At 36.9% G+C, this 24,793-nt stretch overlaps 2 protein-coding genes across 3 annotated transcripts; both read right to left on the minus strand.

Annotated features, from left to right (window-relative positions):
* Positions 1–424: 424 nt before the first annotated feature.
* LOC120103707 (PHD finger protein ING1-like) lies at positions 425–11,622 on the minus strand. Of its 2 annotated transcripts, XM_039118864.1 has the most exons (9): positions 11,381–11,622; positions 10,690–11,155; positions 10,473–10,562; positions 7,483–7,554; positions 2,514–2,701; positions 1,403–1,463; positions 1,182–1,281; positions 978–1,101; positions 425–851 (listed from the first exon to the last, which is right to left on the minus strand). In XM_039118864.1, exons 3-9 carry the CDS (start codon positions 10,540–10,542, stop codon positions 741–743), a joined length of 726 nt encoding a protein of 241 aa, XP_038974792.1. In that variant the 5' UTR covers positions 10,543–10,562; positions 10,690–11,155; positions 11,381–11,622; the 3' UTR covers positions 425–740. The 2 variants fall into 2 exon arrangements, with proteins under 2 accessions (XP_038974792.1, XP_038974793.1); XM_039118865.1 differs by lacking the exons at positions 10,473–10,562; positions 10,690–11,155 and having other exon boundaries at positions 11,381–11,621.
* A 2,587-nt stretch (positions 11,623–14,209) lies between these two features.
* On the minus strand, positions 14,210–22,931 carry LOC120106020. The gene is made up of 9 exons (XM_039118866.1): positions 22,790–22,931; positions 19,679–19,789; positions 18,476–18,610; positions 18,182–18,301; positions 17,946–18,065; positions 16,361–16,466; positions 16,223–16,280; positions 14,656–16,072; positions 14,210–14,537 (listed from the first exon to the last, which is right to left on the minus strand). The coding sequence occupies exons 1-8, from the start codon at positions 22,881–22,883 to the stop codon at positions 15,194–15,196; spliced, it is 1,623 nt and encodes a 540-aa protein (XP_038974794.1). The 5' UTR covers positions 22,884–22,931; the 3' UTR covers positions 14,210–14,537; positions 14,656–15,193.
* Positions 22,932–24,793: the final 1,862 nt, after the last annotated feature.

Genomic DNA, 24,793 nt, shown 5'->3' on the forward strand with positions numbered 1-24,793 from the left:
AGTTTCCAGTTCTCTAAGTTTTCAGTCTCAACAGCCGAGTTACATGGAGCTTGGGATGGAATTACAATGGCTGTTGGACGGTTGGAATGCTCCTGCAATATAAGTTGAAGGACATTCAAACGCTATCGGTTGACTTCGCCGCATAGAGCTACAGAATCACCTCATCCGTGTCTCATCGATATTAGACAGACCACTGCATCTCTTGCCGCCTTCTCAGCAAATCATAGACTCCGTAAAGAAAATGAAGCTGCTGATTGGCTTGTTCAAAGAGCGATAGCAAATGACAAGGAATTCATCTATAGAAACGATGTTCCTTCGGCTTTGCATGAAATTGCTCAAGTTGATGTAGTGAAGTTACATGTAAGGGAGCATTAGTCTACTTTTCCTCACCAGCAAGAAAAAAAGATTCAGCCTGCACCCTGGGTTTCAACTGCCAAATTGTGATGGCATCCATAAATAGCTGATTCGCAAAGATGTCTCATCTGCTGACCAGATGACGAACCAAAATCTAGGCAACTAAAGTAAAAACCACACATATTACTAAGAATCTTCATGCTAAAACTGTATTATATGGTCACCTTGCTATTACACATAATATGAATAACATAATTGTTAACTTATCTCCACTTATAGTCTATAGATGCAGAGACCAAAGCAACCATTAAGAAAAAATGGCGCTACTCGTTTGCATTTCTGGCACCAAAATCAGCTCCTAACTGTTGACAGAAGTAACCAATCATTCATTTACCTTTTCTACGTTTCTGCATTCCAACGCAACTGGAGCAGTACCATTTTCCTTTTGGTTGTTCTTTCAAACCAACACATCCAAAATGGAACCACTCAATCTTGCACTGCAGGAAGAAAGTAAAGAGTAATTAGCACCAAGATTTTTTAGAACGGTAATTAACACAACTTTTTGGATGAGAAAATTCATGACAGAAGAGCAAAGAAAGGAAGACAAGGAAAATGAAGCATACATCAGGGTTGTCACAAGCAACCATCTCCCCATAGCTAACTTGGTTGCAGATACAGTATGTGGGTTCATTTGGGTCCACTGGTAATTCCAGATCTACGCTTGGTGGCTCCACTGCTAATCGTGATCTGCAGCCAACAAATGGAGTGTCAATCTATTGCATCAATGTTATTGCTTGATAAAGATCATTTTGAAAGAAGAAGCATACTTCTTCCGCCCCCCTCTGCTACTTTCAGCAACCCTTCTAGATCTTGTGCTAGCATCAGCATTTGAAGCACCAACACCCGCCCCAGTTGCAAGTTCCCTTTCTGTTTGCCAAACATAAATTACACGAGCAGTATATTAGCTAGAAATTTGGCCAATATCAAATGGGATTAAAACTGCATATCAGATACCTTCCATTAAATAGAGTGGAAGTTCTATAAGTACCTTGCCGGACCTCTTCAAGTTTTCTCATGTATTGATCGAGTTGTTGGACGTGTGCATCAACCTACGGCACAAATTTATGATCAGCAATTGTGTAACCAACAGTTTCCTTGTTCAAGGATTATTGTAAGAACCATAGTCGGCGGAACCGTCCAGAACTGCTCAGTTTACGGTGTTCTGAGCTGTACCGGCCATGAACCAAGACCATTTTGGCCATGAACCGGGACGGTTCCGGCCACGAAAAAGACACCGGAGACAGAGGGGGAGAAGAAGGAAAAAGAGGAAGAGAGAAAGCGGGGGAGGGAGGAAGAGGGAGAGGAAGGAAGAGGCAAATTTGTCGACTTTCACTTAACTCCAAAAATAAAAGGGGCCCTCTCCGGCCCCTTTTTCGAACGAAACAGAGGACCGGAGCAGAGCCCTTCTTCCGCAGCTCCCCGGCCTCCGTCTCCTCTGCGCGGCAGCTCCCCAAGTCTTTACTGGCTCTCTGCCAACCTCCTCTTCTCTCTTTTTTTCTCTCTCGTTCTCCCTCTTTCCTGCCCCTTTTACCATGTCGGTACAGACCCGGCTCGGCACGGCGCAGGTCCATACCAACCTGTGCCGCCAGACAACTAGTCCGGAGCTTGGTACCAGCACAGCAGACCATGGTAAGAACAAAATTTAACTTTGCAGATCATGATTTTATCTTGGCTGAAGCCAAGGTCCGACGTACCGATACCGGTCGGCGTACCGGTGGCTGTCCGAACCGGTCCGGTCCGTTCCGTACCGGCCAGTATCGGTACCATACCAGCCCGATACGGCGTGGCACGGGAGTTGTTTTGAAAGAAAAAAAAATAGACGTACCGGTGCGAACCCGCCGGTCAGCTCTCCTAAAAAACCATCCGGTACCGGATTCCACACGGATCTGGTACCGGTCTAGGGCCGGACCAGTACGTACCGGCCCGTACGGCAGACCATGGCTGAAGCCATTATGTTTTTACTGTTTATCAAACTAAAGCATTTTGTTTGCCTACCTTGTAGGCTGCAATTTGAGAATGCAATCAAGATTATCACACATGTGATCCAACAAATTTGATTTTTATATAAGGTGAAAATGTGAACTGGGAAGCTTATATACCATATCATAGACCTGTGTGGCCAAGGCCACTTTTTCATCAGCAATCCTGATGCAATGCTTTTGTTCATCGAGAGCCTCATCAGAAAATCTGATAAGTGATGTATCAGGAGTAATGTTACCAGACTCAACTCCCAGCCTAATATCCTCTATTTCTTGTTCACAGCGTTGTTCATTCTGCCGCTGTACTCCTGCATGTATTTACAAGAAACATAAATGAACCGAAGAGCTGCCCTACCTTAATGTGTTAATAAAGAGTAAAAGAATGTTAAAAGCTGCAGCTATCAAAGTGCTCATACTCATACAAGTAACCTTATGTTTACAGAGGCACATTCATAATCGGACTGAAATATAAGCATCCACATGTATCAATATCAATAGACACCTTTCTGTATGTTGAGATATGCCTTGGCAAGTTATATAAAACTGCAAATTTCAAATTACTATGATCAATTTATTTTACAGTTTATCATCACTAGACATGAAACGTCTGTAGATAACTTTTTTGATATGTGAAAAATCCATAAACTGTTGCAAATTTCTAACAATTTAGAATCTTGATAACATATGCCCTTCAATTGAAGTGATTGTATTCCATGTCATTATTGATTTCATATATGCCCACAAATTTCTAAATTTCTCCTGTTGTTTTGCATGTCATTGCTGAATTCATGACAAAAAATTGAGACTGCGACTGCATGCTTCTTGAAATTTATAAGTCAATTTGAAATGTTATAGTTCCAAGTCTTTAAGTCTGATTGGCTTTAATATGTGAGTATTGTTGGCCCCACATATTATCACTTGGATATATGCTATAACAGCCAGCTCCTATGATAACATTTTATCTTTTGGGTGTCAAGTGTCTTCCACCTAATTTTATACAGATAAACAAGCATAGTCTTCAAAGTCTGTTGCCCAATTCAAGGTCTCCTTATCCTTCTTTCTCGCCTCTTTCTTTCTTTCCCTTTTCCTTGCCACCACATTTTTTCCGGTACATCTTCTTTTACTTATCTATCTCTTCATTTCTGGTTCACTTGTTGCAATATATATGTCATTTTCTACAGGGATGCAAGATATGAGAAGATCATAGCAACTTCAAAATTCATGTTGACTCAATATTAAATTAATGTATGAGCCCTTGAGTCTAATGTGGCACCAGAGCCAGGTTGAGGGCCTAAGTGCCATCTCTAATCAGATCTTCAACTAGCTTCCCTCATTCATCTCCTCCTTAATCCATTGGCATGCAGGCCGATTTGAGGCTCATTCTGCCCTTTTGCCTCCTTTTTTATGACCACGTAAAGGACAGGTCGTCTTCTAGTAAAACCCCTCTCTTCACTCTAAGAATGCTAAGGCAATCAATAAAGAAATGTTGATCTTCTCAAAGTTTGGACTATCGAAAAAGAGAGCCCTAACATGCTCACCGCAATCTAATATTCGGGAATCCCTGGATGTACTCAGTTTTAGACAATTTCATTATAATGTCATGTTAATTAACAATCTCTCATGAATGAGGTTTTTCTGTTTCATGAAGAGCTCTTTGAAACTTTGTAGCTTAGTTAGGATGTTTCATTCTCAGATATATACCCTGTTCAGTGCTAATCTATCAATTCATAATGATAATGTGTGTTAGTCATTTAACTCTAGGTAGCAAAAGTTCAATAGAATTATTCATCAAATCCCCTATTCTTATACTCTACAATAGAATGGAGAGCCAAAAATAATGCACCATCACCTTGTGGAAGTGGAAAGGACATTATACTCAGTCTCAAACTTCTCGATTCATACAGTTGTCAGGCAATCCTAGCATCTAAATTAGAAGCATGGCATCCAACATTCCTAAGGGATGTTACCATAAAACAACATATTGCCCATGTCATCCCTTTCCTATCCGTTCCGGAGGTGTTTGGAGGTCTACTTTCTCTGTGAAAATGGGCTATGGGGCAACAAGTTAGATGTTGCTCTTTTAGGTCAATCTTTCTTTGATGCTCATACAACACAAGGGATACAAGCATTACAGCCCCTATCTTAGAAAAGGATTTGTCAAATGCTAATATTAATTTTTCAAGTTCATACCCTTGTTTTCTATTCAAGGTAGAGAGTTTAAGAGAAGCCATCTGCATCTCAAAGGACTGAAGCAGTGATATAGCTATTATGCACTTGTATTGAGAGGAAATACTCTAGTTCGGCCCAATAGTGTCCCTTCTTATGGCAGTCAGGCACAATAGCAAAGTTATATTACGTGCAATATGCAGTTTTCAGCTCATTGGTGTCATATAATCATATCCCAAAATTAGTCTGACATGTCAAGTTGGCTTTCCGCTCGAAATAGAAAACAAACATCAAAGCATCCTAGCTTGGAATTACGCTTAACTAATCATTTCTTAAATTTTTTGTGAATTCACCAGACAACTTTTCCTCCCTCAGTTCCTCCCTTCGTTTCATGTATGGAATAACAGCTAGACACATCTAGTTGACTTGTAAACCTGCAACACCTACCAAGAAACATATCCCCATACTGACAAAGTACATGTATCTCTTCTTTTTTTGCTAAGAACAAGAATATGTATTGGTAAATGAAGAAATCATATCTACATTGATTGTTCACAAGCTCATAACGGGAATGTGCATAAGCACATTCAGACAAGCATTTAATTTGGCACCAAATATAGATCTGTAAATGATCCTTCAAACAGATACAAGCTCTGCTAACATGTACATGTATCACAAGCTCATAATATATGCATTGATTGTTCACAAGCTCATAACTGGAATGTGCATCAGTGCATTCAGACAAGCATTTAATTTGCCACCAAATATAGATCTGCAAATGATCCTTGAAACACATACAAGCTCTCCTTACACCTTACCTATCACATACTGCCAACTTATCCAAAAAACCATGCATCTAAACAAACTTCAGTACTTCTTGATGGTTTCAATAAATTCCTGCCTAAATTTCTCAATACTTTTATTCAGATGTGTTTAATCAGTATGATTAATCGACTCAATTTACTCTTGATCATGTTTGTCATGCACATAAGAATCAAGCACAGGAGTTATATGTAAATGTTGAATTAGTCATAGATATAGATAGATCTAAGATAGAGCAAGAATGAAGCCTTATCCTAGGTACCTACCATAACTGAAGGAGTTAACATGGTAAAGCACTGAATAGCTCTATTGCCCATGTTGGATCATATTATGGTAGAGTGGTTGTGTTATTGCTCATCAATATTTGCAGTATTGACCCTTACCGGCCAGCATAAGGCACATTACACTAACTCAGTACCAATCAATGGTATAGCTACTGTCTCAACTCCAACAATGCACCATGTAACAGAACGGGGGGTACCATAACGATTCAACCTGTACTAGTAAGTTATGGGTATAGGGTCCAGTATTGAGATTGAAAACCTTGGTGCATATCACCTTTATATGCCAGATTTAGGCCAGCATATAAAAGGATGTGCTTGTATTTAAGTTTCTCCTTTCAAACCCAAGCTCAACCATCTAGAATAGTTTTTTGTTTTGTGTTGAGAAGCTACCCTTTATTTTACTTTTTTTAAAGGATATGAAGGATAATTCCTGAATCTAACAGAGAAACAACACATATCATGATTCTACATCAAATTGAAGGCTAAAGCCAAAACTATACAACCATTTCGCAGTATTACCAAATATATGATCTTCACACAGTACTGGTAGTTTGCGTACAACACCAACATTATCTTGTTAATGTGTAAATGAAATATATTTCTTTTATCCTTGACATTGAGCTCATATATTTTACTGATAATATAAACATCATTATTTAATTTTTCTGTATGATAAATTACTTATAAATATGCAGTGCACATGATAAACAACATACACCATGAATATCTACGAAAACTATGATGCTGGACTCCTATAAATTAATTATAAAATATCGTGTTCCAAACATGTCCATACACTAGCATAAAGTAGTGAACAGTGATCTAGGTTAAAGTGCAAAATGACTAATGAGGCACATATTAGCTCGCAAATTATGAATCTTTTGACAAACTTGCTTATCAAGTTTTTCCATAGCATGGCACAACATTCTGTGTCGATGACTACCAAGTTTTGCCATAGCATGGCACACCGTACATACCATTTCAACACTAAGCAAGCTCAAGCACAATGAGCAATATGTCAATCTTTGTTAAGGATCAGCTTTAATTTTGAAAAATCACAGACGCAACATTGAAGTAGTTCTCATTGTTCCTGCATTATGACTGCTGTGCTTCACCAATTATAATGTGCACTTCTGAGTTATACATGTAGTTCATGAGAAAGAAATGGAACATGACCACCAGTTCTTGAAATGGAGATGTATCTCTCAAAATTTAGATGGCTCAGCTATGTTGAATGTTATCCCAAATGTTTTAAAGAAGTTATCATCTTTCTTAGCCTTCTTAGCAAGCAATACCTCTATGTTTAGATATTGTTGAAGAGATAGTGTCTTTAAGCCTTCTTAGAGTCCCATAATGACATATCCTTGCTCAATAATGACATGAGTAAACAGAGGTAAAGGAACCGTGGATGAACCAAAACAGTTGAATATTATGCCTTATCTAAGGCCAAGATGTGGTGGAGTCGATCTAAAATAGAAATTCAATTATATGGCTGTTTTAATTTTAGGGACCATATATTCATGCTTCACAAAAGGGGAAAAAGGCACAAATTAAAGCGCCGTCAAAAGTCAAGAAGGAAAAAAAAAAGCAAATATTACATTTCATACAAAAAAGGAAGTGATAATTTATTCTCTCTGCCATCTAACACATTCAACACAGCAGGCACAACTTACAAAATCAAAATGCCACTAATATAGAGATAATAATCATGTAATTGACATGCATAAGAATTACAGCAAAGAAACTTATAATACTAGTTACTGAAAAAAAAAAAAGAAACTTATAATACTGATACAATTTTTTGACATAACACATACCCTGTAAACTTTTATCTAGATCTCGCATCAATCCATAATTACGTTGCAGCAGGGCTGGCAAGGACTCGAAACCTGAAGGAAAGCCAAGTTACAGTAAAAAGCACATTATTGGAATAACCAACTCAAATGTTCAATATAGAATAGAATTACCTAAGGACATAGCAAGAAAACTAAGCTCTGTGCCTTTCAATAACTTTTCCTTTCTAATGTAATCTAAATTTCCAAACAAGAAGTGTATTTGATCCCATGAACTCACATATTACAGTTCGGTTTTCTGATTTGCTCTGCACTTCAATTCACAGACATATATATAAAATTGTTCACCAATTAAAAACCTTAATTGACCCTAACACAGATCAGAAAGGATCCAATGTTGCAAGAAATGGATGCACTCTAAAAAAAAATGAGTGCAAGAAAAAGACAAATAGAAAGGGAAGGTCGGAAGAAAGAGTTAAAAGTACGGAATCAATGTTTTGATAGACTATGGGATGACGCGTGATGACTAGGTGTGCATCTAGGCAAGTGCCAAGAAGCAAAGACATCCAACCACAATAAATTAGAAAGACCAATAGAAATAAGGAGAAATATAAAAAGGGAAGTTATAACCAAAAATTGAAGTATAGCAAACCATATAGAATGTAGCAAGTCAAAAGGAAGTAAGGAAAAATTTAATAATAATTCATAAAATTGATCTAATCCTTCATACTCAAACATGATGCAGAACATTAAGGAGGGAAAGTAGGCAGCCCAACTAGGTAGTCATTCTTTAAAATAATGTGTGCAGCAACTGCCAAATCATAAATATACCTAATAGTCAAAATAATTATATAATAATACATTTCCTTCATACAACGTGAGAAAGAGGGTATAACCAACTACCCTTTCAACCAATGATTTAAATATAAAAAAAATATATGCTTTTCTAATCATATTTCTAGAAAGCAGTTTTTTGAGCTAGCCATGAGGCGCGTAGAGAAATTATATCCTACACCCGGTGTACTAGCTCGATGGTACACCAAGCCAATATTATAATGCCATGTGGACATTTAATACGCGTTTTTTCACTCGCTTTCTTCGCTTCACTTCTACTTTTTATCTCTATTTTTAGTCTATTTTGTGCACATAACTGCCACCACCATGTCCGGATAAAGAGGAGGCTACGTTGGAGGCAACTACTCGCACAACAGAGGCGGCAACGAAAGGGACACATACGGCGACCATGGTATATTGTACTGTACCATACCGAACCGAATGATGCCAAACGTACCGTACCGTATGGTTCAGTACCGGTGACATATCGTATGTCGGTACGCCAAAAGAATTCCATGCCGACACTATGCTAGTATGGCATCGGTACGTAGTATGGTACCGAGACGACGAACCTTGGCGGCGGTGGCGACTACAATGGCGGAAGGGATATAGGCGGTAACCGCAGTGGCACAAGAGGCAGAGGCAAAAGGGGAAGAGGCGGCTAATGGCAAGAACCAAGACTGTCAAGCATCCCTTCCTCGTCAATTGCCAGTGGTGGATGACACGAGTCCTATCCTTGCTTCTCCTCTGAAACTCGTACCCGAGTCAATGCTGGTGGAGTGCTTTAAAGAACTTCTCACCATCAAAGAGGAGACGGCTCCTGCCCTCGCTTCAGAGTCGATCCCTATTTCCTAGTTTGGACACTGCATTTCCAATTGTTTGGATTGCATCTTTACTTCATTTTCTATTGCTTAATTTCCCCTCAGGAGAGGGGGCAGAGGGCTTGACCGAATCCACTTCCCTTTTTTTCTTACACTGAGGTGGTCAAAAATGTCCACGTGGCACCATAGTATTGGCCCAGTGTATTGCCGAGCTAGTAGGATATAATTTCTCCTCCTTGAGGCATGCATTAACCAAATGCTATAAGGTATCCACATAAGACATTTCAACTAAGGAATACATTCCAATATGCCCCAAATCTCATTTGAGTTATTACATGAGCCATGTGGCTTATTTAGAGGTCAACAAGGACAATGATCTAATCATCATCAAGTTCAGGTTATATCAGAAACGCAAGCTTTGAATCTCATCTCATAGACAGAATAACACCTCAACTAAGACCATTGATTTATGAACATCAATCTTTACCATAAGCATCCATACTTACTACAGTTAAGGTTGTGATCCATACCTGAAATAAATTTGAAAAACTCAAGCCAACAGAAAATTTGAGAACAATACATAAAGATGAAAAAACTGAGGCAGCTAAAAGTTTGGCTTGTTTTCTTCCTGTTTACAGTAAGATATAGTGTGTTGACCCGAATTTGTCAATGAGAACATCAACACACAGCAAATGGAACATGAATTGGACTTCTACAATAAATTATGCCTTATTAAACATCAAGCTCATTTTGACAAGATTTACACAAATGGCTCATCTGGAAAACATGCCCATGAGTAATCACCCAACAAAAACACTAGAACATGCAACTATAGGGAAACCAGAAAAAATAATTTTTTTTTTTTGAGAATCACAATTAACTCCAGAGGAAGCAAGAACCTTGAAGCCTAAGTTTTCAGGCTTAAATATTTGGAACAATCCAACCTACTTACATATCCAATCCGCTCTCTGACACAGAACAAATTAAAGAATCCTACTTTCAGTTTCCCTCATGGATAAGACTTTCCAGGGGAAGAGAGAGCTGACGGATCAGATTTTGCTGCTTTTGTGAAGCTATGTGGAAATTATAGGCCTTCTCTAAAATTTATTTGGTCATAATTCTTAATTGAAAAACCAATATCTTGCTTGACGACTTAAGGATAAGAGTGGATAGTCTCTTAAACAGCTTCAATAATCCAAAAAGCTATATTGGTGAGTTGGTAATTGTACACAATATCTTTTGAGTCTTGAAACATCATAGATTCTTACTCTCGGAACAAGGAGTAATAAATGTTGGGATTGCACACTATCCAACATTAAGAAAAATGCCTTCTTTGTAGCAATTTGAACAAAGTATTACCTATATCAGAGAAGAGGTCATTGCCTGGTGCAGTGGTAACAGGCATGGATTGACAAACACAATGCCACATTTCGAGTCGTCAGGCAGCCACTTTGTAAAATACAAAAAAAAAAAAAAAAGAAAAACCTAAAGGTCAGGTCTGTCCCCAGTTTGCCCCTCCCAAGACACTGGAATGACGGGACCATAACTGGGTAACGTAACATATTTTCTTTATTACCGATATCCGACAACCAAAAGGATACGAGTAAGAGATGGTGCTGGCTGAACCGCCAGAAATTCCCATCTCAACAAGAGAAACCTAGTTGAAGTTGCCAAATGCCAGGAAGCGTTTCACATGCAATCAAGCATTTCCTTTAAGGTCATTCAAGGGATGACTTCAACCTAATTCCTACAAAAGAAACCCACAAAAAGAAATATGGACAAATCACCAAGAAGCATGATTAACCATGTAAAAGAACTGGCAAAAGCACCAAGAAATTCCTGCTGGTACGGCATCGTTCTCATTATCCCTGTTTCATCCTCCAATTTCCTTTTGAGAAGAGGTTTCATCCTCCAATTTCAAGCACAAGTTCAAGCGCTGATTTCCCAAAGTGGCAAACCACTCAGTGGAGGATCTGTTACAGTCCTAATATAGTAAAGCTCGAATCATTTTGATCCCTAGCAGCTACTCTTCGCGCAACGATCTATAATCATTAAAGCCACAATCTTTCAATGAAAGGTAGAAATTCAGGGTAAACTTAGCTGATCGATCTTTAAGTACTAAACGAGATTACAACAGTAAAAAGGAAATGGTAAAGAGTGAAAGGGCAAAGAGGAGGGATCAAACGGTAGGGCTTTTTTTTGGATGAGTTAAAAACTGACGAAATCATAAGCGAGAAAGAAATAAGAGTAAGGGGAGGAGATCTTACTGGCTTGGAAGTCTTCGAGGAAACCCATTCTGGTTTCTGGATTGGATTTCCTCCTCTTCTTCTTCCCGCCCTAGCTTTGCTCCTGAAAATAATCCGCCGGAAAAAAAAAATCCGCCGAAAAATTTCTGGATTTGATTTCCTCCTCTTCTTCTTCCGGCCCTAGCTTTGCACTGAAAAAAAATCGTCGAAAAAAAAACCCGTTCTTTTCTCCTTACCGCCCGCCTCTCTTTCTCGCCCTTCTTGGTGCCTTGTATAGTGCTAACTAGAACTCGGCACGTGCGAACTGCACGTTTCCAGTTGTTAGCGTGCCTAGGCTTTTATCGCCGTCGTGCTAGTGCCGTAGGGCACGTGACAACCAACTTCGGCATCGTATGGGACTATTTCTGAGATATTTTTTTGATTATTGACATAATTTGATAAAAATATATTTGCTGTTTCCAAAGGTGCAAACCTTTTGTCCTTTATTCAAATAAAAGCTGAACTAATAGGCCATATTTATTCAAGCTAGAGTAGTTACCTTGTAGTATTAAAGGTGAGTACGATTTTAAATAGTGTGGTCATTATTTGCCTACAAAAATATTTTAAATTTTATAATAATGACTGTTATAATAGCATATAATTAAAAAAATAATGAACAATGTTAGCAAAATAACAGCTTATCTTTTTGTTTACTTTTTATTAATTTAAAAATATTATTTTTGATGTATAATTATTTTTGGAGAGAAATTTTGATAAAAAATTGAATTTGAAAAATATTATTTGATTTATAGAAAGATATGGATGAAAATAATAGTCATTATTTGTGTTATAATGAATCTTAGTGCTAGGCAACAAATTATAGTACTGGTATTTTTTTCTCCTATTATTATAAAATAAAGGGTTGCCAAAACCGTTATAATAGCCATAATAATATTTATATTACCTACGGGACCAAAGACCTCATGCCATATAATGATATAAGTTTGCCAAAAATGATAATTCATTAATATACTCTCATTTGTTAAATAATTAAAGTAGATGGAAAAAAGGGTTCACATTATTGCATGCATTCACAAGCGAATAAAACATCCACTAGATAATGTCTCTCCACAAACGCTACTTTCAAACAATATTTCTTTACAATATTTTTGAAAAATAAAAAAGCACTTGAAACAGAAAAGACAAATTATATTTCAAGTAGAGCTAATCTTAAACCGAGTTGGATGCAGAAAATATCAAATTTTAAATCAACTCGATGTGAAACTCAACTAAAAATAAATATAGTTTAGGCTCGACGCTTGCCCAACGATCAACTCTATTTTCAATGATATGGTGCAAGTAGACAAGAACAATTTGCCTAACCATTTTTTCTTGTTTTCTTCGTTATTGCTTGTCCTTGACTTAGTGGATAGTAAATTATATGTTGACCAATAAATTGATTTTAATAATAACAAAATATTCGAGTATATTACTAATGATTATGTGCTCTTAGAGTAGCTAAATTATTTTACAAGGAAGCTAGATGTATTTGAAGGGTTTAGGAAGCTTAAAAAAGCATTAAAGTCAAAATCTCAAAATTGAAAAAGTATCCGACAAGTTTTGTGGAGTTCTGCAGTGGATGAATCGGCTCCAAGAGGATAGGAGTCGGCTCCTAGAAGACCACAAGCTTAAACAGTAAAGCAATAAAATTCAAGGTCTTTGAAATCAACCCCAGATATAGAAGAGTTGACGCTAACATTCCAAGAGTCGACCCTGGCTATAGGAGTCGGTTGGCACAGGTCAGGAGTCAACCCCAATCAAGCAAAAAACGGTCTCAAAAAGCCATAAGGTGAAAATAGAAAAGGCTAAAATTTTGGCACTTCAAGAGTTAATCACTATAGATCATAAGTCGACTTCTATAATTTAGGATTTGATCCCAAGGAGTTGACCCTAGGATGACCATGAGGTGAAGACAAAAGACTGTGATTATCAGCCTATCAAGAGGAGACCCTCGATGACGAGGAGTCGACCCCTCTGCATATGACAGCTCAAACAACTAGTTTTCTAGTGAGCACAGTCCATATTTAATAACCTCCAATAACTATTTTCTGCCCTCCAACGGTTAAAAAAGCTCTTCCAACCATTGTTGAAGATATAAATACTTCCACATTCAATTAGAGAGTAAAGAGATTGAAGAGTTCGAAGGAAAAATAAGAAAACAAGTGCCCAACATTGATTAACCTTCAACCACCATTTCTTGTGCATTAAGAGAATATTTCTATCTGAAGTATGCTGCAAAGAAAGCTTCCCTCCAACAAAACAAACAATGCTTCATTAGTTTTAATTCTGCTCATTAAGGCGCATTTATTGTATTCATACCTTCATTGTTCTTTGAGTATTTTTTATTATATTTATGGGTGACAAGTTTCAAATATATTGAAACTTGAGGATAGGTTGATCCATACCTTGAAATGAAGTGTAGAGGTTAGAAGTTTCAGCCAGTGGTATACATTTGTATTCATGATAATACGCATAATGGATTGGAAATTTCCAAAAAAACTTTGAGAAGTGGATGTAGATACTAAGTTTGGCACCGAACCACCATAAATTTTTTGTATTTGTAATATTATTAATTGTGTTGCTTGTTGCATTCATATATTAGTTAATTAGCTACACATATTTGCTATCTCACAACTCATATATTTTGAAAATTTTATTTTCTGCAATACATAGTTGTAAAAGTTTTTTGAAAATCAAGTTCACCCCTCCTCGGTTCCTTACCTGGGCAACATTATAAATAGGAGATAAGAAGTGGATAAACAAATCACACAACTCATCCAGAGCTAAGCATTGTCCAAGTCCAAGAGGAAACGCATTCGTCAATTTCGAGGGGAGAATGGGGGAAAATTCAAGTCAAAAAACCTTTAATCTTCTTCCTGAATTAGACATTTTACTTCTTACCAGCTCCCTCTAATACAATTGTTGTCCATACATTCACATTTGTTAGGTGATGCTTTACTAGCTCCCTCCAATACAATTGCTCCCTATATATTCACGTTTGTGAGATGAGGCTACTACCTCTATCACAACTAACCCTTTCCTAAAAATGAAATATAAAGTATTTTACCAAGAAACAGCCCTTGGCCTTGCCAAATCACTTTTTCTTCTCTCAACTTTCCTCTTTTCAGCCATTTCTGTCCTGCCAAGGACATCAAACAGTCAAGAGTTGGGCACTCAAAAAAATCCCTAGAATATGACACCAAGATGCATCCAAAGCATGAAATATGCAATTTACAGTAGCAAGATTTCAGACTCACCTTAGCAAAGTCATGCTGCTCACTTCTGAACCACCATAAGGTTGAAAGGGGGGTGGGTTGTGGAGAATTAGATGTATATACCGTATGATTTGTTCATACAACTGTTACCCTAGATAGAACTCAAAAGTCTATAACCTAGTCTTGTATACATACAGCCTGATGCCCTTAGATCAATATAAAGCCACTATTCATCTTCTCCTCAAGAGCATTTAATTATCACATATAGTTCTCCTTTAACATCAGCACCAGCTTTGTCTATTAGGAAGAATGCAGAGATCCTCTCTTCCCTTCCCAAAGAAAAGTTGGGACATAAGGATTTAAAATCAGTTGAGGCTAGATATGTCACCTGCATGGCGACTTTGGATTCCCACAATGCTTCTTTCACCTGCAAAATCATCTTTGCTTGTGGTAGACATGCAATTCAGTATACCTCCTATGTTCCCTTCATGAGGCAGGAGAGAGCAGAAATCAACAAGCAAAGTTGTGTGTCCAAAATAGGTGCACTCTTCCTTTCAGGCTCATAATTATGTTCTGAAGTCTAAAAGAGACCATCCAGGTTTTGATGGGGTGTTACTTGGAGCATCACCTCATGGTTGCTGGTAGGTGAAGACTTGAACATGCTGTCAACAGTAGGTGAGCTCTTCCATTCTAGTTCATATGCATGCAGTGGAGTTGAAAGGAGACCATTCACACTCAGATGAGATGTATCAGGCAGCGCCAAGCAGTTGCTGCTGGAGGAAAAGTTGAATATCTTTCTACTTTCATAGAAGTTAGTTTGATCAAGAAAATTTGGAGCAGTATACAAGGTTAGGGGCAAATGATCCATCTCACTTTCAGAACCAAAAGATAGCCCTGGCTCTTCAATGTCCTCATTCCATCCCAGTAACCGAGTAGTACACTGCTCTTTGACCAGCTCTAAATGCAATTCTTGACCGTGGAGATCACATAGCTTTGTTGAAGTTCTTTTGGTATAAGGCACAAGTGATTTCTCAGTGAAGGGGTGATAGGCAGAAAAAGCTCTAGGGATTGGGTAAACGAATTTGGGTAACATGTATCCAAATTCTGTGCTCCATTCAATAGCTGAGGTTGATCTGTTCTCAGCATGCAGATCTGAGCTTCCCGCTTCATCTAATACCCAATTGGATTGCTTGTTGCACTGAAACCCTGCTTCAATAGCATGCCAAGTAGGAGAAACCTCAATCTCAGAGTACTCCAGTGGAAAACTGATGCAATCATCTGTTCTCTTGCATTTATGAGCAAGCAAATCCGTTCTTGAGTGTTTTGTGGAAATAGTTGGAAAAAGGTTTCTTCCTGTTAACTCAAGCACTTCTTCCAAGGGACCATCAAACTTGGATGCAGCAAGTGACCGGCACCAGTCATTTGATACCTTCTGCACTGACTTTGTGAGTTTCTCATGCTGACATGGCATCAAATTTTTAGGTTAGCTGACAGTATCTTGAGTCACATGAACTGTTGATAATGCAATCAACCTTAAAGATAATTAAAATTATGAAGCAGACATAAAATAAACCATTCTATAATGAAATTGAAACTTGAAAGAGCATACGTCGCTCGATTTTCTCCCAGTGCCCAACCTATGCAGGAATTTGAAAATTGAATCTGATCTGAGAATATATTTTGTCAGATGATAATTTCACATATAAGATTGAAAAGGTAGACGAGGTTCCGAAAATATTTTACTAACCTATTTAGTCGTAATTCATCAATTTCCAGAGACAACGCTTGCAATGCTAACTGAAGTAGTTTACGCCTCTTTTCAGTAAAAATTCCACTGTGCTTGTATTTTCTTCCTAAGATTTTGAAAAATGATAATACTCAATTAGCATCTTCACCATGCTTCTAAGGCAAAACAGTCATAAAAAGATTTATTCACACATTATCATGTTTCTATTCAAACTTAAATTGCAACAATGTCGACAGATTATTTTCAGAAGAGTCAGTAGTTAATATATCAGGTAAAAAGAACAATGGCTTGCTCTGACCTCAAAAAATTTGTAAAAACTTCAACGATATGGCAGCATTTATGCCTACATTTACTAGCCGACATAAAATATTTATAAGTTCACACTCTCGGCACATATATTGATGGTCACTTTTTCAAAAAAAGGAAAAGAAAAAAGAAGCAGAATCGATTATCTTCTTCATTTTGGGCACAATTTCATGGAAGCAGCAAAGGCAAGTCTTCTTTGCTTTGGCTCCACTTGTGCAACATAGACTGTGGTTGAGCTCTACAGTACAGTTCAGCTGCAGCTTTACGTGCATAAGAGGATTCCTGGTCAGCAGTTAATGTGCACATAAACCAAAACACAACCCTAGGGCATTGGCTTCTTCACTTTAAAGTTGAATTTATCATTATATATATTTTTATTGCATGAACTTAAGGTCTCTGGTCGAGTCTGCTTTCAAACAAATACTGGATAACATATGTAAAAAATCCAAGTACAATTGGTTTGGTTTTACCATCATCTGCTGCACTAGTATACATTCTTTGCATAACTAGTGAAAATATTAAGGCCCTATCTGGACAATCAGCTTTCCATCAACATTATTTCTGATGGCACGTACGATAGTCACTGTGTAGCAGATATGAAAGAAAAGAGAAGCTGAGAGGAAGCCCACCGATCACACTCAGTCCCAATTTTTTTGGATAAATAGAATCCACTGAAAAGATTGAATTTGCTCAACCATCCTCTCCCCAGCCACACACACACACAAAAAAAAAAAAGAAATCATGACGGGCGATTGATGGGCTCACATATCCATTAAACTTCTCCAGCCCAACTTGTCTCTAAACAGATAATTCCCCCGTCTGGATATTAAAAAGGGAGATGGATTTGTCAACATATAAAACAGGCCCTAAGACAAAGGATCCAGCATATAGTCCATGTGATCTGTGACCCTCTCCAAAATACATCATATGGCTTTCTCCATGACTTGGAACCTATTTAATTTAAGTTCGATCTTTGAGTAAGGAGGTTATGATACATGAGGAAGATATAGTTAAATTATATGACATAGTATGATAACTGCAATGTGTAACTTTTAACTTCACCAAGCACCAAAGAGCCAGGAAACAAATAACTTTTAACTTACTGGCACAAACACAGACAGATTTAAGAATTGCTTAGTACATTACCTTTGTTAAAGACAAAGATCTAACTTTCATGCATAAACATGATCATGACCAAATGAGATTATACTCATGGGAAACACCATTCATCATCACATCAGATATCAATTAAATCAAAACCATTCATTTTTTTTCTCACCATAGTTCCATGAAACCTCTGCAGGTGTGAATATGGACCTTTGAGAAATAGGCATGACACTATGAATGGGCAATGAGGATTTGTTCACATCATATTTGCATGTGACTAAGCTATTCAATGCTGCAAAGAGAAAGAGAAACAGTTAACTAGATAAATCTACAAGATGAAAAGGAAAGCTTGGTTAGATCTATAAATGCACCAGAGAAACCACTAGAATAGCTGAATTTAATGCTCACCACAATTTTCAGTAACCATAGCAGGTGTAAAAGAGGACCTTTCAGCAATAGGCGTGACATTTTGAAGAGGCAAAATGGACTTACTCATATCAGATTTGCATGTGCCTGAGTTATAGAAATCTGCAAAAGGGGAAAAGGCACACAATTAAATATATGACCTTCCATGTGCAATTTAAAATGCAAGAACTGTTAAATGTTTTCTTTAAATGCAGAATGCCATACTAGGAAAAACAAAAGGAACATCAAATTCCATTTGAAAGGCTAGAAGCCAAAGTAATCCATATGTGAACCTACTTGCCACACCATCCCTTTCTTTGGATGTCTTCAAATTGATTTCTTGCACAGGAGCTCCATAAGAACAACATTTATGACCAGCTTCTTCATGTAGTTTTTTAAAATACTTGTACTCGGAAGTCTTTGCACGATCAGCTGCCAACATTTTTTTTAAGTTAAACAGAAAATTCAAGCTATGAATAGATAACTAATCCAATACCCAGAATTATATTGAAAAGAACAACTAAAGTTCCATTTTAGCATACTATGAAATATCAAATATAGCATAATACTTATTCTCAAATGCAGGCCTTGATGCAACATTAGGGTTGCTCCATCATGACCTAGGTGTCATGGCTTTGAAACATAGAAATAGCCTCCCTGCATGTGGGGCTAAGGCTGAGTGCCTTTTGGCACCATGCAGGAAGGCTACAAGCCCTTTGGCTGGTGTCAAAGGGCATAATAACAAGTGGCCAGCATGATGTCTGAAGTGGCATGGTGACGCCTGCCATGGTGCCCCAAAGCAAACAAAGAAGTCTAAACCATGCTGTGTTGACATGGGCCAGCATCAGTTAATACCTTTTGATAAGCTCTATACAGTACATAGGGATTTGCTCCAGTGCAATCCTCTAAGCCTAAGCTGAAAGCCCATTTTACATCCTCTTTTAGAGTAAATAGCATAGTTTCCCTTTGTTGACCCACAAACCACTTCTAATTCTTCACACACAAAAGACCATGTCAATTCCTAGTGGATTATGGATAAACAACAATACTTGGGGACCAATGCAGGGGAATGAATGAAGAACTTTCTATTTAAGAAGCTTTATTATTTTATTTATGGTCATATGCAGCATCATAAATCTTTAGATTCGAAAAACATTTGGGTTATAGTTGACAGTGGGGATTCAAGGGATTTAATAAAAAATGGGATCAACTAAGCTATGTCTCCAAAGTAATTGTCATATAAAATGACCTTTTTTCCCTTGTTTTAAAAACTAGGACAAGAGCAAGCCTGACCAAAAATATTATAATCTCCAAGTTTTTTTAATGTTTTATTACACAATAAACAGCCTATAATATTAGAAAGTTGATATATTTGTCTTCATGTGATGGTAAAATTGAGAAAAGAAAGGTACTATCAGGTTTAAGTTGACCAATATTTCCGTTATAATTTGTACGATACTCATATAAGCAAAGGAGTATGCTTGTAATATGGGAACGTACAACTTGGAGACCGAGTTGTTTCCGTCTTTACTGAACGTGCACTCTTTTCACATCTTAGTTCTTGAACACTAAGAGAATCTGCAAACTTCACCTTTTTCCTTCTGCTCATACCTTTTAGCAAACAGTCCCTTTCAATTAGATGAAACACAGGTTGAGAAATAATAATATATGCAATATAACAGCAATCAAAACCAAGATCTTGACCTCCTATCTCATAATATTCTGTTTATCAATAAATATGCAAGTAAAAGTTTATTCAACAGTTAATGGTCCAGCAATTTTAACTGCAAAGTTTATCGCTGATACTATCATTTTTCAACATGTTCATGTAATTGAATAGAGCATTGCGGAACAGGGTAGAAAGAATGAATTTCTCATTTGACAGTTTCCTGAATGTAATTTAATGCACTATCTGATATAAGCAGTTGGATTCTTACATGTCAATTGCATATCTAATCCTGTCGCACTCTTTAAACAACATATTAGATCTTGTTACAACATATTTCTTGTTCAATGTGTGATGAAGAAGGAAAAAAGTAGCAGGGAGGTTGTTTTTTTACTTTAAGTTTTGTCCATGTGGACAAAAGGCACATTAATCTTCAGATTAGTTAGCTGGCCTGTTTAATGGAAGGAAGAAATGTATCATGAGCATATATGAACAAGTACAGAAAATACAAAGTAGAAATTTTAAATCACGTCATATGCATACCACATAGGTTGGTCAAATCTTCTGCTGGAGCAAAACAAGGAAAGATTGACATGATATTTTGAAATGTTGTTGGCATATAAAGATCTTATACGTGGTGAATGCAAAGAGGTAGCCATAGATCGGAATAATTTGTGAATTTGGATTTGTAAACCTCATCACATGTAGTTGGACAAGGTTTGATGGCTATGGTTGCACTTACAGAGACTAAAGTAGGGATAACATAGAAGCCATGATGAAACAAAACAGAGAACTATAGCAAGGATAAACAATGAAGGCTTTCTGACCGCATGCAAACTAATAGCTAGAAAAATAAGTTACTTGCAAAAGATACTAAATACTAATTTTTTTTAAAAAAATAGAAGAATAAATCAATGAATGGATGAATTGCATGTATGTTTGTGAATGCATGTGTGCATATGTCTTAGAGCAAAGTCTAGCACCTTTCAACCCTCTTCTCTTCCTCCTCCTATTCTTCCTGCTTCAGCGCAGCACCTCCCATCTTTTTTCCTTCCCTCTTCACCAATCTTTTTCAGTGGCCTCTCTCCTTTGGCACTAATATAACTAAAAAAATTGAGTAGCTTTGGCATTTGGTGGTCGCATAGTGTGAGGGTTACAGGACAGCCCACCTTAAAAGATGAACAAGAAAGAAACTAAAAATTGGCCAGGACATAAGCCCCATAGTTTCAGAACATACTTATTAAAGAATTAAGTGTTGAACTTTAACTTTATATGTCAAGAGATCATCGCCCTCAATAAAGAATCAACTTTATGGATTCACCAGTTGCTTAAATTCGATAAAACTAGACAAGGTACAAATAAGACTATCAAAAAAACATCACAAAATAGATTGCATAAGTCTAAATCTAACCAAAAAGGCCAATTTGAAAACCTAATTCCAGCTGACACCCAACAATGAGACATCAATTGATTCACTTCATAAAACTTCACAATCAAAGCATTATAGAATCAAGGGAGCTTCTTGAATCCTTTACTTATCTTTCAGCTTGGACATATTATTAAAGGTGTTAAACTTAGGTTAAACATTGGTATCAGAGGACCACAGAGTTTAAGATGGAAGGGTGTTTACAATGATTGTGAAAAATAAAAATGAACAAAAAAAAGGGCCAAGAGCCAAAAGTAGTGTCAGAAGTGAGGAATAACAAGATTCTCAAAGGTAGATTTAGGAGGAACATGATGAACTGATAATTGTTATACATGATAACAAGAATCTTTCTCCATCAACCAGCTTAACAATGGCAAATCTAGGTGAGCAAGGGAAACCCTACGAAGCAACTAACCTCATACAAGATCAAACTCAGCAAATTGGACCCAAGTACTAAAGTAACGGCTCTTGAATAATGCCAAAGACAGAAAAAGGTGCATAGAACTCTTGACTTGGCTGCATTCCTTGCTAAGAAAAATAAACATGCTGGCAACTAATACTATTAACTTGACTTGATACATAACAACCAGAACCAGGTAACAACTTCTATCAGATGAGCAGTCATATTATGGTATAGAAAATGAGGTGAATTTGATAATTATTAGCCAGCATAATAGCTCCAAATGTTCATTGCATGATATTGGCCGTTGCAGCAACAAATCATCAATCCGGTAACACAGGTTATTTCATATGTTTAAAATCTCCTGATTTATATTATGTCATCAACAAGCTATATATCACTTATGAAAAGTCAAATAAATCCCAATAACTATCAACAATGTTAATTTGGACTGCAGTTTGCTGTAGGATGCTGAAAAGCTGAATAAAGAAACATTTTCAAGCATTATCAACCAGTGTATTTAGAGGGCCTGACTTAGTAGCTAAACTAAGAAGAAAACAACACACGGTTGCATTAAGGGCCAGTCAAAGTCTCAACTCGGGCTTTGGTATTCAATCCATAAACAATAACTGGAATTTGGCGACAATCTCATTAACACTGTAAAGAGGGTACCGGAACCGTAAAATTCAGTGGTCAACGTCATCAATAAACGGGTTGACCTTCCTTCGACAATCTAATTAGCAACGGTGTTATGGATCTTCCGTCACAAATTCCACCTGTTTGCCCCCAGGCATCACTGTTCTCTTTCTCAACCCTTCCGCACAAAGTTCAAACCCCATTCTTTATCTCAACCACCTCCCATCTTTTTTCCAGATATCACAACTACTTGATCATATAATAACGAAACCCCTCCAATAAACTTCCATCCGCTTTAATTGAATCAGTCTTCAGCTCTCCCTACCTTACAGAGATCAAAGCAAGAAACTAATCCAGAATCGATCCCAATTCAAATAAAGAAAATAATTTACTTTCGTGTTCCATAAAGTCGCTATCAGAATCTGTTAGTAAATCAAAATGTCCAAAAAGCAAAGCAAGAATTCGAAAGATTGAGATCCTTACCGGAGTCGCAGTAAACCCTAGAATTTGGGGAGGTGTTGGAGCCCGGAGCGGCTCGCGAGCGTTTGAGGAACGGTTTACAATACCGAGGCTCCATCGTTCTCCGCCAACTCGAATGACCCTTTTGCGCGCCAAAAAAAAAGAGAGCTCTGAGATCCAGATTGAGTCGGTCAGGGTTGGGGATACTTTTTCCCGAATTATCAAAAATCACAAATCCAGATAATCAAATTAACTAAGAATTAAAAAATAGTTATGTAACTTGCCTGCTGTTTTATTCACAGCTAATTGAGAAAATCAAGGATTAAGAATTAATGATTTTATGTTATCCAAAAGGATCACTAGATACATTGTGAATTAGCTCACTAAATTGAATTATGTGTAAAAACTTCCAAAAACTATAAATTCCCCATGTGACATTTAATTTTAGTGTATTTTTTGTTGAATTAACTAATTTTTAGAGATTATTGAGGGTGTGCACCATCCTTAAAAGGATTTACTGCACCCCAATGATATTTAGGTTTAATGACATTTCAGTTTCAAAGTAAGTCGATCAGAATAAAAGTTTCATTTTCAAATAAAATTTTGGTCGAGTGTATTTTCTAATCTAGAAGAAACTAGGCAATGAAACTAGGCATTGCAACATCAATCAAAGTTGGTACGATATTGAGATTTAGCTCTGTAATGATTTTATGTTTTCTGTAATATTTTTATCCATTATTATTTTAGTAAACTTCTAATCTTTTGTAACTAAAAGAAGAATTCAATTCAAATTTGGGACTCAGATCTCATTAGCATAAAAAAAATTATTGTAACTTAATCTTATCACATTAATGAAAGCAAAAATGGTCTATAACCTTGCTTTGAGTGGCTTGAAAGAATTACATCGCTCTCTTTGATGAAATTACCATATTTTGTTGTTGATAATAATTTTTGCATACATTTTATTTTTGCTTTTCCTTCTATATAATCTATTTAGGAAACAGAAAATGGCCCACGTGTGCTAGCATGCTGGATTAACTCAATTGACGAATGTGTGTATGTCAATTATCAAATGATGAGCAATTAAGAATCAAATTATGTGGATTCAATGCCTTATATAAGAGGGCTGCGCAATTTCAAGATCTCAAGTGGTAGTGATGGCTAGAGCAATTGACAAAATAAGAACAACAAAATTTTTAGTTGAAAAATAAAGATGAGTATTTGAAACATCATTCATATAAAATAAAATATAAAATAAATCTAATCTCAAAGTATAATCACATTTCATCTTTTACTTTTGAAACAATAGTCACAAACTAGGTATGTGAGAGCAACTTATTTGGCAACGAAGAATTACAATGCAGAAAAATATTAGTAAAACATATACTATTTGGAGAAATAATAGGCCAGGGAAAAAAGAATGATCAAAAACTTTTTCAATCATTCAAATAACATTGCTAGAGTTTAGAACATTAGAAGAATACGGCATTACATTATAAGATAAAATGGAGTCAACGCACCTATTAATGCATCTCACAATGTATAAGTATGAAGCAGTAGGTTATTGCAAACAGCTGAATGTAAAAATAAAAGCTATCTTTCTCCATGTCGTCAGCCTTTGTCCAAATATCCATTTGGCAATGTGGACCAAGGTCAAAGTCATTATTTTGTGATATAAAGCATGAAGAGAAATATCAAAGTGGAACTTATCCACTGATCCTATTGACTTGATCGATCAACTGATTTGTTGGAAATGCAAAGTCTTTTGAAATCATAATTTTCAGCCAATTTAATCAAGACCAACTCATGGCAAAGTATTGGCCAAGCCACTCCAACTTGGCCGAGTTTTGATACAGATTGCTAAATTTGGAGTTAACTAAAATTGCTTATTTTTAATGAATAGAAATGGAAAGAATTGAGGGAATGTTTGGTCGGGAGAAGTTGGGCTCTGAAATGAGAATAAGAATAACTCCCGTTTCAACCTTTTGGTTAGAGAAGTCTCATTCTCATTTTAATTTCAAAGAAAAA

This window comes from Phoenix dactylifera, unplaced genomic scaffold (assembly GCF_009389715.1).
Source record: "Phoenix dactylifera cultivar Barhee BC4 unplaced genomic scaffold, palm_55x_up_171113_PBpolish2nd_filt_p 000432F, whole genome shotgun sequence".
Taxonomy (NCBI): Eukaryota; Viridiplantae; Streptophyta; class Magnoliopsida; order Arecales; family Arecaceae; genus Phoenix; species Phoenix dactylifera.